Below are 15,020 nucleotides of genomic sequence, written 5' to 3'. Positions count from 1 at the left end.
CTTTCCATGTTGGCATTGAGTCGTGCCACTTTGGTGCTGAAATTTGCTAGTGCAAGTCGACGAAGTGGGGCCATCGGGAGCGCAAATGGGGTGGGTTGGCTGACCAGAACAGGCTGGCCAGGAGGTGGTTTCTGCTCAGACTTGCGTGCCTTACTCATCTGGTCTTCGAAATCTCTGTCGATTATCATGTCAGCTACTCTGTATTGACAAGGAGAGGAAAGAATGTGGGTTTCCTTCAGTAATCACTGTGTGTGGAGGGATTCAGGGGAAAGAGACCCTCCGCCAGGAGCAGGACTTTCGAGGGGAAAAGGCAATGGGGAAGAAGCATTCTCCCTGAAAGAACTAGCCTGTGGTAGTACTTCCAGAAGAAGGCCCCTTTGGGAAAGGTACTTACAAAGCAGGGTTTTGATGCCACATTTGATACTCCAATTCGTCCTCGTCGAGTCTTTCGACTATGGTTGTTTTGCGAATTATCTTCTTGAACAGCGTGCGTAAAGGAACCAGTGTACCATCAGTGTTGCGAAGTTCGGAGGATGCCGACCTGCGGATCATCACAGTGTCTAGGACAGGTTTCATCTCGTGCATAACTCTCTTGTGTATAGAGTCCTTGTCTGAGTTGACAATCGGCATCAAGAGCTTTGTGTCGATTGCCCGAAGGCGACAGGAATCGGTGCGAGGTAGTAGGTTGAGCTGATGCATCAATTCGCCCTTCTGCTCCCATCCTTGCAGTAGCTGGACCTTGTCATTGTTCTGTTTCAGGAACCGCTCAAGCTCAGCGCGAGCCTGTGTGCCAAGAAGATGCGTCTTTCCGAGGAAGTCTCTGATGTGGTTGTGGAATGGCGTTGCGGTTGCGAGGACGATCTTCGGGATGTTTTGGCAATAGATGGCCGCAGAAAGACCTGTGCGGTAGTTTTTGATCTTCTGGGCCTCATCAGCTAGGAGCAGGCCCCATACTCCCTCGAATCTGGTTGTCCATCTGACATTGTACCGGGGCTTGCGCAACCAGTCTGGCTTCCCATTTGGCTTCTTGCGTGGAGGAGAGTGGTGTTCTCCGGGGCTCTCGAGTTCCACCACACGCTCCGCAGTCCTGGCCTTGTGCGTCTCGTATGATGTGATGACAAGAGCAGATCTAGCCATCGGATCTTTGGTGTCAAAGACCCACTTCAAGCGCTCAGGCATTGCGTTGTCGACAAGTCCAAAGCTGAGCATATCCGAGGTTGAGAGCAAGTTGAAAGGTAGCTCCTTCTTCCAGTCATGATCTTCAAAGGAGATGATGAGTTGGAAACAAGGCCAATACTTGTGGATCTCCTGAATCCAACCATGAACGAGTGTCGATGGGACGACCAGCAAAGATGGTCGATGCTTGGATTTGTCGCCCAAAAGAATGTGAAGATAACCAACCAGAAGAAGTTGTTTCGTCTTTCCGAGGCCAACATCGTCGCCGAGTATACATCCGTGAATGAGGAGATCATGAAGTTTCCCCGCGGCAGCTCTAACTTTCTCGACATTAAAGTCATATGGCCGCTCGCACTTGGAAAGCAGAGCGTCCACATCAATTCGACCAAACAGCTTGAGAATGCAGCCAACGGCACCGGAGATCTGATAGTGGTAAAAGTCAGAAGTAGTGACTCCCGCTAATATCTTAGAACGCCATAGGCCATTCGGCTGTTGCTCACAAGCTAGCAAGTCGAGGCATAGATCCAAGGGTGGGCCAACTTGTGCTTGGGTGCCAGAATACGCCGAGCGTAGAGTGTAGTACTTTTCGTCGTCTTCCAATGCTTGCTTTCGCTGCTGGACTGTCTCGGCGAGCTCTGGGGTGTCGGGGCCGTCACCATCTTCTCGAGGCATGCGAGATTCAGCAGTTTGGGTGCCCATAAAGCGAGCCTCTTCGACGGCGGTCTCGACATCCTTGTGCAAAAGCCCCTTCTTTGGCTCGTCGTAGACCGTGGAGGTAAATTTGGCTGTTTGAGTGATCTTGAGGAGTGTTGATCTCTGCCATTCTAGAAGTTGATCCGGCTGAGTGACGTCGAGCCCGTCAAAGTAATTCTTCATGGCCTCATGATCTCCACCAAACCTGATCAGGGGATCAGGTGCCATGCCAATATCATCTGCGTTCTTTCCAAGACCCATGGAACGATCGAGAAATCGCTTGATGATGTCTTCTTGGTGTTCCCGAACAGCACTCGCAGCAGCGACAATAGTAGTCGATTCGACTGGCGCGGAGTGGGAACCTCCGTCTTGTCGAAGACCTGCTGCCCTCTCCTCCAAGGCCAGTTGATCGACCTGGACAGGCGCTTCGCCAGGTTTTCCCTGCTTGAAATATCCCTCCATGCTGGGATAGTAGTTGGTCTCAAGGATGTCCTCAGTTTCGCGTGTAGGTTCGAATCCGACATTGAAGACAAAGTCCATGTTGACTGGGTCTCTCATAGCATTTTGAACATCAGCCCAATCGCTAGCCATAACGTCCAGCCTCGCATTTCCATCAGTATCCTTGTAAACGAGGTTCAAACGACGAATCTGCATGCACAATGAGACACAGGTAAATTGGCGGCGTATCTGGTCGCGGAAAGCCGGGACAGACGGGAATAGTCGAGGATCTGCCTGCATGACTTGTGTTGTGTTTGGGATGTCAGGATTATGATCAAGGTCACCAAGCGCGAGCTCGAGGTCGTCAGAATCGAGTCTGCTGATCCACTTGACGTTGAACTTGACGACTGTGAGTTCATCGGCATCGGAAGTTGCTGTGCTGGTGGGAATGTTGTTTGCTGGAGGTGCCTCTGGTAGCATCCAGTCTGGGATGTTCTTTGCGTCGATTGTGGTACCTTTCTTGGGATCATCGGCAAGACGGAGCCTGTGCTTTCTGGAACGAAGTCCGCCGTGCAGGTATCTCAGAACAACGAGACATCTGTTGTAGGATTCCACTGGTGACTCCAAACGCAACGGACCAAGGACAGGCAGCTTGATGAGACGCTTGGTGTGATCCAAACATTTCACAGGAACTGCATTGTTGTCGTGGTTGGCAAGAAACTCGGTGAGATACGTCTTTTGACGATCCTGGTTTGTCTCTGGACTGTTCTTGGCCATAGCTTCAATGTCGCTCTTCAGATTGACCAAGATCCAGCCAAGATGTCTGGCCTTTTTCGCATTGTGGACCTCTTTCGGATCTTCCTCAGCCTTGAGCGGCCATTGGAGGTGCGGATCAGTGACACCTTCGAAGTCCTTTGGGGTAGTCTGGAGAATTCTGAGAGTGTCGTGTACGCGCAGCTTCTCAGAGATAGGTTGGTACGCAGAGTATGCGCGAAGAAGAGGCCAGGAAGCTGAAAGTTCGCGGAGATCGTTTGTCTCTGCGTATCCAAGGTATGCAGTCGTCTGACTTTCGTTTTCCTGGCAGGCAAGGAAAGTTGAGGGATCTAGAGGGTCACCAGGTTGCTGCCTCGGTTTGGGTGGGACGGTGGCCTTTTGAACTCTTTTGGCTGACATGATGTGTAATTATGGCGGTCCGTAACGAAGCTGTTTGCAATGCTGAAGACCTCGGACGCAATCAGAGCGGCCAAAACGATTGGTAGTCCTGAACGAGGTGAATGAANAACGCGTGTGAGAATGAAACTAAGACGATGAATACTTTCACTACTGAATAGGAAAAGACAAAAGACGGATGGAGACAATAGTGAAAGCGATGGCAGAGCACATGATATGGTCGATGGCACAACAATTGATATTGTCATGCCTACACAATCTCATGCGGTTATTCACGGTAGAGAGTGAATTACCTTGTTCCAATAGCATAGATGACCATGCCGACCGTGAATAGAGCCCATCGCTGGCCCTTACACATGACTGCTGTATGTAAGAAGCCACGAAGCCAACGAATGAATTCTTACAGCTCAACGCCCCTTTCGGTGCTATTTGGGTTTTATATTAGCTAGAGTTGAAGTGCTTCGACTTCTGTTGTGGTTGCAGGGCTGCTAGCATTGGAAGTACTGACCATGAAGCCTAGAGGCGTCGGGAAGTGCTTCTGCCCAGTAATAGAACAAATTGGATGAGCTTCTGATGTGGTCATTGTGTCGTATTCTTTCTTGATGCGTGATTTGACTATGCTATGCGAGTACTTGGTTTACAGAGACAAACCATTGCCCCACGTTGCTTGGGAGCGATTTTCCATCCGATGTTGTGCCGAGCGAGGACACGTCCACTGGAACAGTCGAAGCTTCGCAGCTCGACATCAATCAACCATTGCTCAATCCTCCTTGGGCTCGCCGGTCTTGTAGTTCTTGGTGTACCTGGCGGCACGCGAAGGACGGGGAGCGCGGGGAGTATTACCAGGTGTGATGAGACCAGAGCTTCCCTTAGGCTTCCGGCCTCGACCGACGCCACGGGCCAACTCAGTCTCCTCCCCAGAGGTAACCTCCTCAGGAGTGACGTTTTCGGGGGTTACCTTCTCGGGGGTTACCTTCTCGGGGGTTACCTTCTCGGGGGTTACCTTCTCGGGGGCAACCTCGTCATCGATATCAGGCTCCCCCTCTTGACCTGCCTCCTCTTGACCAGCCTTCTCTTGTTCGGCTTCCTTTTCATGCACCTTGTCGGTCTTGTTAGATGGACCTGGGACATTGAGATCATCCTCAGTGGTGGACCACTGTTCCTCGTCCTCGTCACCGGATTTGTTGGCGACCCCGTCGTTGGTGGCGTTGCTAGTGGCTTCGTCGGCAGGGTTGTTGGTGACCTTGTCATCGGTGACCTTGCTGGTGGCCTCTTTGGCGGTTTCGTCGGCGACCTTGTAAAAGTCGTCTGTCATGTTCCAATTAGTCACAGGTCCTCTCTCACTTCTCTTCCGCGACGACAGTACGGAGGCTGTCGACCTGCACGACTCTTCTCAATCAGAGTAACGGACAGATCTCCTGACCTCGAAATCATCGTGCCTTTGGACAGCCTTGAATTGGCGCGTTGCAGGCGAGGTTGAAATGGCATATTCGACTTACCATTGATGTTACCGTAAAGGATCTTCTCGCCCTTCTTCAGCTTGAGAGTTCCGGCCTTCTTCCTGGCTCTGATGTCTTCGAGCTCCTTCATGTCACGCTCGGCGCGACGGAGCACCTCCCGAGCCTCCCACAACAGGTTTTCGACAGCAGCTCGAGCTTCAGGTGTCTTTCCAGGACCATAGATCCGGCGACCCATCTCAGCGATGCGAACGGCTTCTTGTGCGTGGTAGAGGTAGTCCATCTCACCGCTAGCCAGCACAATGTGTGCACGAGCGCGAATGGCCAAAGGGAGCTCTGCGCGCTCGAGAAGCATATGGGCGATCTTGTAAGCTTCCTCGGAGCTGTCAGGGGTGTTCTGCTCGGCGAGAGCATTCATCTGATCGCGGAAAACACCCATAATTCTCTCGCTGTTCTCGTGAATCGATCCTTCGTGGTGGGTTTGGTGCTGGTGGGCGTCGTTGTGGTCGTCGTGATGATGGCCGCCTGCGCCGTGCTGAAGCGCAGGGGGGTCCTCGGTAGGTACAGCTGCCTGCTGCGCAGGAGATGTAATATGGTCGCTCATTTTTTCTGTTGCTAGACAACGCTGATGTCTTCCTTGTTCCTGTTTGATTGCGCCGTATTGAATCGAGTGGGGAAAGGGTGTTGGCGCTGGACAGTGTCGGAATCCGGGGTTGCAAACAAACGACATGCGTTTGCGCGGGTTCACAGTCTCACACATGTAGGAATTTTTAATATCGTTTTGACATGGTTTCTTCCCTTTCGTCGACCAAATTGTAGTCTGCGCCTTCAACCCAACAGCATACTCTACCACAGCTTGACGATCATTTCTTCACCCGTGAGTTCCTTTCCCCCTGATCTTCACCATCAATTACTGACTGTCGCCAGAAACAGCAGCCTTCATTCCGTCCATCCATCCCATCTGCGCACACGTTTAGTAAGTACTTCCGGCTCAACGTTCTCCTGCCCTCGAAGCACTTCCACCCCCGCCTCCTCCTTGAAGTTCTTCCATCTCCCGGCGCCTTTATACTCAGAAGTGCTCCATTCATCGTCGCCTTCTTCTTGAAGCACTTCCATTCCCACCTTCTCCTTGAAGCACTTCCATCCCCACGTTCTTCTTAAGGTTCTTCCTCCATACTGCACTGTCCCAACTAGAAGCGCTTCTGTTGTCAATGTCCGTTTTGCGTTGATATACTTCCCTTCCCATCTTTCTTTCCACTCAGCGGTGCCCCCATCAGCACCATTAAACCCATCGGGAGGGACTTCCATTGCTACTCCCCTTTTCATCCAGAAGCGCTTCCATGACCACCTGCTTCTTTCAAGAGGCGCATCTTCAATCCTTCTTACCCTCCTCCCATCCCTCCTCACAACACACGCAGTGACTAACATACTCGACAGGCGTGGGCACTTTCAAAGATGGTCGGCACACGCAATCGCCCCAAGGGTTACGATAAGCCCACCCAAAGCTCCATCAGTAAGCAACAGCCCCGCAAGCGCCAGAGTGCTCAGGACGAATCTTCCGAATCTCCCCCCAGGAAGCCGCCCCCCAGGCCTCCTGGAAGGCCTTCTAAGGCGCCAGCTAAGGACCCTGTCGACTCGGATGAGTACAACGAGCCGGACGAGGCCGAGAGCTCGAGGGAGTCTGGCGATGCAAGCAACTCAGAAAACTCCAGCAAGTCCCAGGATCCGGCTGAACCCGTTGACTCCGGCAAGCTTGGAAAGAAAGCCGCAAAGAATCTCAGAAGGAAGATGAAGAAGAGAAGCAAAAAGTCCCCTGGTGAATCGGACGCTTCCGAGGAGTCGAACAAGGGTGAGAAGCCGCCTGCAAAGGCAAAGCCTAAGAAGAGAGGAAGAAAGCCCAAGAATAAGACAGGGCAAGAGGACACCCCGTCCGAAAGTGACGACGAAGACCAGAACGCCGATTCGGGTGAGGCTCGTAGGCGCAACAGACCACCCAACAATGCCCCCAAGGCCGCAATTGCCTTCGACAAAGTCTGGAGAGAATACCTAACGGAGCACTTCATCAACAAAGACGAGAAGTTACGTTACACAAGAAGGATCTTTGATCTTTTGGAGAACAGCTCACTGCGCCATCTGCCGCCAGAGTTGGCGGGTGCTGAGCAAGCCCAGCGCCATTGGGAGGCGCTGCTTCTGCCGGCCAACCGAGCCCTTAACACCTTCAACAAATCAGCAGCGTATCGCATAACCAAGCGGAAAGCCTGGAACTTTGAAATCACCCTTAATCCAAACAGAACAAAGATGCTCGATCAAGAAAACAAGGTCTCTGCGATGCTCTCATACGATGTCATTCCGTCGACGAATGCCGATCTAGCCTGCAAGGTCGCAGAGGAGTTCAGGGGCTTAATGAATCGATGGCATCTACCCTGGCGGGTTGCTGGTGGAGGTGCCATTAGATCACTTCTTCTCGAAGCCGCCTATCGGAACGTCGCAGGAACAACCATTGCGTTTTGTAAAGGCCCTAATGGCGTCACCGACGGGATCGGTCTGGAGGCTAGATCTCTCGGCGAAGAAGGAGAGATCCTTGAGCACAAGTTCAGCATCACTCATTCAAAGATTCCCGAGGATTTCGATATCGCATCAGTCCCGGATCCTATGCCTGGTGTAAGATGGGGCACGTCTGTCACCCATTCGGACGTGCCAAGAAACTTTAAGCCCAAAAAGTTGCCCAAGGGCTGGACGGAGAAGAAATGGGCTGCTGCAACGAAATTCATGCTGTTCTTTGTGAGCGCCACACATGGCCTCCTGGTCTCAGGCAAGCAGATGGATCAACTCTAGAACTTCCATCAGGAAAACGTTTTCGGCTCAAAGAAGTCTACGAGAGGCAGTAAGTCAGACTCTAACACATTGAAGGTGAACTAAGCTAACTTTCGAACAGCTCCAGGTCATCTGTACGGAAGAAGAAGACTGTTGTGCGCTTATCTAAGACCTGATCACAGAGACTACCGTGTCGTTCCTTCGAATTCCGTGCTTAAAGACCTTGGCTTCCAACAGAGCGATGTTGCTAGCTTCTTCATGTCTGTTAAGTCCACTCTAGCTCTTCGTGTGGTGCTCGCCTTAGATATTGGTTACAAGACATACAGCTTGAAAGCCGACCCTCGCTACACGATCCTCGCTGTTGCCGAGGCAATCGACATAATAAATCAGGAGATTTCGGAGGGCGTCCCCCCTACAGCGGGTTGTGTCTGCACGAAAGCCCAGTGCAAGTTCGAATTCCATCCTTGCGCGGTTTGCTTAGACCCGGCGCTTTGCTCTACCCTGATCTACAACTCTGATGGAGTTAGAGTGTGTCCAGGATGCATCAGAACCACCAAGGACGTTGATAAATTCGCAAAGGCTATTATTAGGGAGCGGCTGCGCTGGCTCGTTCGTTATGAGGCCATGCAATTAGGTCGTGATCACAAGAACGAGGCCCACGAACGTCTAAAGACAAAGTGCATTGACGAGCTTTGCGTAACACTTCCTAACCAGTCAAACGGACCAGCCTATTGCGATGCATTCGCAGACAACGAGGTTGTTATAATCCCCGAGGAGATGGCAACTACTGGTCGTAGGATGCATCCTAACTCCATAAGCATCGACGCTAAGCTGCTCCGCGTGCACGCTGAAGGCATCGGCTTAATGGGTCACGCTCCTAGCAATGTACACATAACTCGCGCCTCCATCAACAGAGCGAAGTTCGTATGGCCTCCAGGAGTTCTCGCACTGCTTACGCGTTGGATCAAGGATGCTAAAGGTCGACAGGCATACGCCCATAAGTTCATGCATTAGATGGCAGACATGCACTTACTTACGTGCAAGACTCCATACTACGCTGCCATCAAGAACACTAAGAAAGTTGAACGTTCGAAGTTGCAGCGTTAGAGAGCGGAAATTGTTGCCGGCCGCCCTACTCCTAACGAACATGGGCCATAGGAGCAGGCGTCTTAGCAATGGATTGAAGCAAAGGTTCATCCCGTTACAGTAGGCGATGAAGACTCTTTCACGTAGGAGAAGGAATCGCGAAACGGTCTCCTTAACATCGCTGCCCAGTACGAGCAGGACCTCGGTGTCAAGCTACAGTACTCCAGCGATGGTTGCCCTAATATCGGGTATGACACCTCTACTAAAGACAACCCTAATGGGCTCATGGAAGAGGGTTTGAACTGGAACAGCATGGCCGTTTTCTGTCGCGAGCGACGCGAAAGAATGCGCTTAAAGTGCAACAGACGTCATGCTACCGAAGATTCAGTGTATGCCCTACATGCTAAAATGATCAGATCCGCGTGTCTAGATCATGCTTGCGCCAAGGGAGATTGCAAGGAGCCTAATTTGCACTTCTTCCATCTTCCAAAGGCTTTGAAGATTAAGCACCCGCTCCGTCTCTTAATTGGACATAAGCACCACGGCCTGTAGATGCTTACTGGCTGGCCAGAGGAGCCCTCAGACATTAACTAACGAAACGACAAGATAAACAATATTCGCATAGAGACTTGGCTAGAGAATTGGACCAAGCTTAACCTCGATAAGGACTTCTACGACCTGACACGTGAGGTCTTTACTCGTCTTGTCGTTCCTCGTGATCTGTACGATCCTACCACTTCTCCACCACAAGACGTTAATGTCTCTTTGGCTGAAGGTTAAGACGTAAACTACAATGCTGAGACTGTTGCTAGTCCATCTGCCATGGACTTATACGAAGAGGACGTCGGCCACGGCAATGACCCCGAGGATCCGGAACTCCCCCTTAGCGGAAAGCCTCCTTCCGACCCGAAGCATCCTAGCATGAGAAGTCTCACCTTCGAGGTGGGTCAGACTGACTATGCTTTGCTCACAGACGACGATCTGGTAGGAGAAGACCACATCTTCTACGGTAGAACATTGTTAGTCGGCGACCAGACCGGTTATGCTTTCACCGACGGCACCTTCCGTACCTCCACAGGTAAGGTCGTCGGTAAGCACGACCACGATGGTGATTTCTATGCACTGGCTGCCAATATCGCCTCCTTTCCTAAGCCATATGCCGGTCCTTGTCGTCTTGCCAAGATGATATACCACCTACAGATGCCCTCTATCGTTGACAGCGAAAGCCAATTCTTCGACATCGTATTGATTAATGACCTCGATGTCGGTTTTGCAAACACTTCCGACAAGTTTGTCACCATCGACGGCAATGTCGTAGGAAGTTTTAATACCGCTAGCGGTACCGTCACTGATGCCAATAGTGGTAAGGTGGGCAACATCGGAGCATTCAGTACTGAGGAATACGAGATGGGCGATGACCTCCTCGGTGAGTACTAGTCCTTAGAGATGGTAGGCTACAATGGTAAAGAGAAAGCCGCCGCGCTTGCCACGAGCCTCCAGACCGGTGGTGATAGTTCATCAGTTCAGCAGCGTGTGCAGACTCTCTTGCCTAAGGACCATGCTCTCTACGGATGTGCACTCCAAGCCTTCCTTAAGAATGGAGTTAACGGAGACCCGCTGATAGCGTTTCCTCACACTGACAACGTCTTTCGTAATGTCTTGAACGATGATGTTGTGGCCTGTATACGCATCACAGGTGTAGTTGATGTCAATGGCAACGAAATCGCGCTGAACGACGCTAGAAAGAGCTACGGAAAGCCCGAGGATGACGAGGGAGAACTGCCTCCCGACAACGCTCGTCTGCAAGCCGTCGTCTAGCCATTTAGCACGGCACGTAATAAGATTGACTTACTCGCTGGCAGGGGCACCGCCCTCGACGGAGTTGTTGTACGTGTCAGAGACGCCGAAAACAGAGACTATAGCATCGCGTACCCGGACAGCAACAACCGTTTCCTAACACGCGTCATCCCTAGTATCCAGCAGCCGACCGCAGCTCGTGCTGTTACCTCTTGGCATACCATCCAGGGAGACGACGTTGTTCACATTAGAGACAACGAGTACAACATAATCGCATGGGTAGAGAGAGGCGCAGATGGTGTATAGGAGCTTCATGAAGGCAGCAGTGAGGCCTAATGTTTGAACCACCGACTCGAAGAATCAAGGATGGGCAAGACTACCACGCTTGTCACCGGATTAGAGAGTATTAGTAGACGTCTCTTGTTGAAACGTTAATTGCCAGTAAGTAGTTTAGACAGAAGCAAGCCATCAGTTGTACTTCCTACATAGATTTATATCTTCCAAATTGTGTCGTAGATAACATAGTTGTTGGGTGCCCAAGACTCTATCTTGAAACAATTGAGTAAGTGGTACGACACAGGTATTACAGAAGTAGAGTTGAGTTCCATGGAGCTCTATTAGCGCTAATGATAAGAGACATCTTCTCTCCAAATTCATCAAATGCTCCGTATACCATAACATGGTCCTATCGTGACATTCTAGGAATAAGGTAGCTTCTACGCAGGAATCTGTCTCGCTGGCTGGATCCTGATCATTCTGTGCTACCCAGAGGTGTCGGGCCTTACTCTTGAAGAGATCCAAGATGTCTTCTCCCATGGATTTGGCGTCAGATACGCCAAACAGCTCAGAAAGGAACGCAAGCTTGCCGCTCAGGAGCCCGCAAACGAGAAGATCTGAGCAGCACAGAACGATACAAGCAAGATCAAGAACTTGCTTCCATCAAGTATGCAGGGTATACGGACTTTGGCAGGAACCAAGGGATGGATTGATGTCGAAATGTAAATAGGTACGAACAGGTGGTCATACACAGGAGTACAAAACAGTCAGATAGGTTATGCACACAGATTGAACACTTTACGATTGCTTTCCCCTGTTCTGTCTCTCAATATTCTCATGACTTGTCGGCATTCCGCTTACTGAAGAAAACAGCGGAGACAGGTTTCCAGGAAGGCGCAACCCCACACGGACATCTTGCCGCAAGCCACAATCCTTTTCAATCACCGTGCGACCTTCATCAAGAACTCTTTTCTCCTCATCAACAAAACTCAATGAACGGTCAATCTCACGGTCTTGTGAATCCTTTACACTCACCTAGCTGAAGTCGGCCCTTTTACTGACTTGTTATAGGTCGGCCACTCCGTGATCGCTACAGCTAGCCCAAATCACAACCATGCCGTTGCAGATGACCTGCATGGCTCAATATGATGGCCCTTGCGCCCCCACCTCCTTTGCAGGCTAACCTGGGGCCCCGGGTTGTCCGGTTCGTCGGTATGCCCTCCAGCCTGTCTGTCTATCTGCCGCACCTCTATTCCACTGGTCACGCGGGCATCATTATCTGAGGACGTGTCCAATACCTACCAGCATACCAGCCACAATAGGCTCTCAACTCCAGATACGTTCCGGTTGCTTTTCGCATCTCAGTGCACAGAATACTGTCGGCCTTTGATGCAGCGCCGACAATGTGCTTCGTAGCTCGCGGAGCGATGCTGGCTCTCGAGGCAATTACGTGCTTGGAGGACAACACTGGCATACCCGTAGAACATGTCTGGAGAGCAACACTACACAAGGATAATGATCCAACTTGAGGTGGCTGAGCACACGCAAGGGTGCTTTGTGTGGGAAAGTCCTAGCAGCTCTCGATACTTGGTCAAGCAAAACACAAGCAGAGCAGCAAGACACTCGTCGTGCTTGTGTGTGTGCTTAGCATCCGAGACTCCTGGGGAAACAGACCGTTAAGCTCCTGTCCGTGCGGCGATGCACGTGCCTTCTGGAACAACCAAAGGCCGATCCGAAGATCACTGGCCAATGAGAAGCATATGCTAAGAGCCCTCTTTGCGTGTCTAAACTCAAAGGGCACTCGCGCAAGATTACCCCGCGGTCGATCGCCGTCAAGTCCTCCGAGGCTTCAACTTTTTCCCGCGACCGGATCATCTGTGTCTGCGTATAAGTTCAAGCTGCGAGATGCAATCTCCCAACAGTTCACCTTCAAAAGCCCCTTCTTTTCTGGGGACACCTTCTCTTTCTTCTCTACAACATCACACCGATAATTCACCATGGCGGAGATTCGAAACGAACCGCTCACCTTCCCTGAGAAGGACGAGCTTGCTCATACCAAAGCCATGAACTCGACCATCGCAAACGCCAAACTTGCCACCGAGAAGGAGCACAACATGACTCTGCTTCAGGGTATCAGATTGTATCCCAAGGCCGTCTTCTGGAGTGTCCTTATCTCGACCTGTATCGCAATGGAAGGTTACGACGTCTGCCTCCTCGGAGCCTTCTACGCCCACCCCAAGTTCAACGAGAAATATGGTGTCTTGCTTGCCGATGGAACATACCAAGTGCCCGCACGCTGGCAAGCAGGCCTCAGTAACGGTGCCAATGTCGGAGAAATCATTGGTCTCTTCATCAACGGTTTCGTCTCTGAGCGCTTCGGCTACCGCTACACTGTCATGACCTGCCTTGTCATGATCGCAGCTGTCACTGCTGTCTTCTTCACTGCACAAAATGTCCAGACTCTTTTGGTCGCTGAGATCCTTTGCGGGTAAGCTGATTCATCATTGATGCAGAAACCAACTCAACTGACCCCCACTCTAGTATCCCATGGGGTATCTTCCAGACTCTCACTGTAACCTACGCCTCCGAAGTTTGCCCCGTCGCTCTCCGTGGATATCTCACTACATACGTCAACTTCTGCTGGGGCATGGGCCAGGCTATTGGTATCGGAGTCGTGAAGTCCCTGCTGCACCGTAACGACCAATGGGCATACCGTATTCCTTACGCCTTGCAATGGATGTGGCCCGTTCCTCTCATCATTGGAATTACCTTCGCTCCCGAGAGCCCTTGGTGGTTGGTCAGAAAGGGCAGAGTTGAAGATGCAAAGAAGGCCCTCCTTCGTTTGACCAGTCTCAACCGCGAGACTGATTTCGATGCCGACGAGACTATCGACATGATGGTTCACACCACCAAGCTCGAGGAGAAGATTACCACTGGATCCAGCTACCTTGATTGTTTCAAGGGGACTGACCTCCGCCGTACTGAGATTGTCTGCATGGTTTGGGCAATTCAGAACCTCAGCGGCAATTCATTCTCTGGTTACTCGACCTATTTCCTCGAGCAGGCTGGACTCGACCCCGGCAAGGCCATGGACTTCGCCATTGGACAATACGGTATCAACATGGCTGGTGTGTTCGGCGCTTGGTTCCTCATGAGCGTTGGAATCGGTCGTCGCACTCTCTACTTGGTCGGTCTTTGCGGTCTCTGCACCATGCTTCTCATCATGGGCTTCCTCGGACTCGTCCCCCAGGCTCACAAGGACTCTGCATCTCTCGCAACCGGCTCCATGATGTTGATCTGGGCCTTGTGTTACCAGTTGTCCGTCGGTACCGTCTGCTACTCCCTCGTCTCCGAGATCTCCACTCGCCGCCTTCAAATCAAGACCATCGTCCTCGGACGTAACCTTTACAACATCGTCGGCATTGTATGCAGTGTTCTGACTCCTTACATGCTCAACCCCAGCGCTTGGGCATGGGGCAACTACGCCGGATTCTTCTGGGCTGGCAGTTGCTTCTTGTGCATCATTTACACTTACTTCCGTGTACCTGAGCCCAGCGGTCGCACTTTCGCCGAGCTTGACCTGCTCTTTGAGAAGAGGATCAGCGCAAGAAAATTCGCAAAAACACAAGTCGACGTTTTCGCCGACAGTGTAGAGAAGGTTGAGGTTCACCACAACGAGAAAGTTGATGTTTGATTCGCGAACGGAGTTGCTAATATGCATCTCAGGTCGGCGTGTTTTGACGCGTTTTTTGCTTGATTGCTTTTCATGATGTTTCACGAGTTTCATTGTTCGTTATGCCCGGTCACGATTTTGTACATAGTCTTCTACTGTAGATACCAGATAGCCTTGATGGCAAGAGATACCCATTCTTTAATAATTTTTTCCAACACGCACTTGGTGTCGCATTAGAAGGTCTGCCTGTCTTAGGCGTGCTGTTCTTCCTAGCCGCGTGCATCCGCTGACCGCCTCCTTTTTTTTATTGTTGGGACCGGAAGACGATAAGGTGACATATGCGCCCGTAGCTTCGGAAAAACCATGTTCCTGCTCGGAGCCTGGGGTGATTGGCTTAGCATTTGCCATCGCGTCGCATCCATTAGGCGACCATTATTTCA

General features: G+C 51.3%; 4 protein-coding genes across 4 annotated transcripts; 3 read left to right on the top strand and 1 right to left on the bottom strand.

The window, feature by feature from the left end:
• Positions 1-4,237: 4,237 nt before the first annotated feature.
• On the bottom strand, positions 4,238-5,538 carry M438DRAFT_332312 (uncharacterized protein; the record flags this gene model as incomplete). Its single annotated transcript, XM_029903490.1, has 2 exons — positions 4,238-4,785; positions 4,977-5,538. The coding sequence occupies 2 exons, from the start codon at positions 5,536-5,538 to the stop codon at positions 4,238-4,240; spliced, it is 1,110 nt and encodes a 369-aa protein (XP_029764024.1).
• Positions 5,539-6,389: 851 nt separating this feature from the next.
• Positions 6,390-8,762, top strand: M438DRAFT_332311 (uncharacterized protein; the record flags this gene model as incomplete). The annotated part of the gene is made up of 3 exons (XM_029903489.1): positions 6,390-7,715; positions 7,782-7,818; positions 7,870-8,762. The coding sequence occupies 3 exons, from the start codon at positions 6,390-6,392 to the stop codon at positions 8,760-8,762; spliced, it is 2,256 nt and encodes a 751-aa protein (XP_029764023.1).
• Positions 8,763-9,656: 894 nt separating this feature from the next.
• On the top strand, positions 9,657-10,652 carry M438DRAFT_332310 (uncharacterized protein; the record flags this gene model as incomplete). The annotated part of the gene is made up of 2 exons (XM_029903488.1): positions 9,657-10,260; positions 10,288-10,652. 2 exons carry the CDS (start codon positions 9,657-9,659, stop codon positions 10,650-10,652), a joined length of 969 nt encoding a protein of 322 aa, XP_029764022.1.
• Positions 10,653-13,062: 2,410 nt separating this feature from the next.
• Positions 13,063-14,768, top strand: M438DRAFT_342962 (putative MFS alpha-glucoside transporter). The gene is made up of 3 exons (XM_029904877.1): positions 13,063-13,395; positions 13,449-14,565; positions 14,634-14,768. The coding sequence occupies exons 1-3, from the start codon at positions 13,097-13,099 to the stop codon at positions 14,646-14,648; spliced, it is 1,431 nt and encodes a 476-aa protein (XP_029764021.1). The 5' UTR covers positions 13,063-13,096; the 3' UTR covers positions 14,649-14,768.
• The last annotated feature ends 252 nt before the right edge of the window (positions 14,769-15,020 follow it).

This window comes from Aureobasidium pullulans (genome assembly GCF_000721785.1).
Source record: "Aureobasidium pullulans EXF-150 unplaced genomic scaffold scaffold_3, whole genome shotgun sequence".
Lineage (NCBI taxonomy): Eukaryota > Fungi > Ascomycota > Dothideomycetes > Dothideales > Saccotheciaceae > Aureobasidium > Aureobasidium pullulans.
The sequence above is the reverse complement of the archived record's forward strand: the minus strand, read 5'-3'. Positions and strand labels throughout refer to the sequence as shown.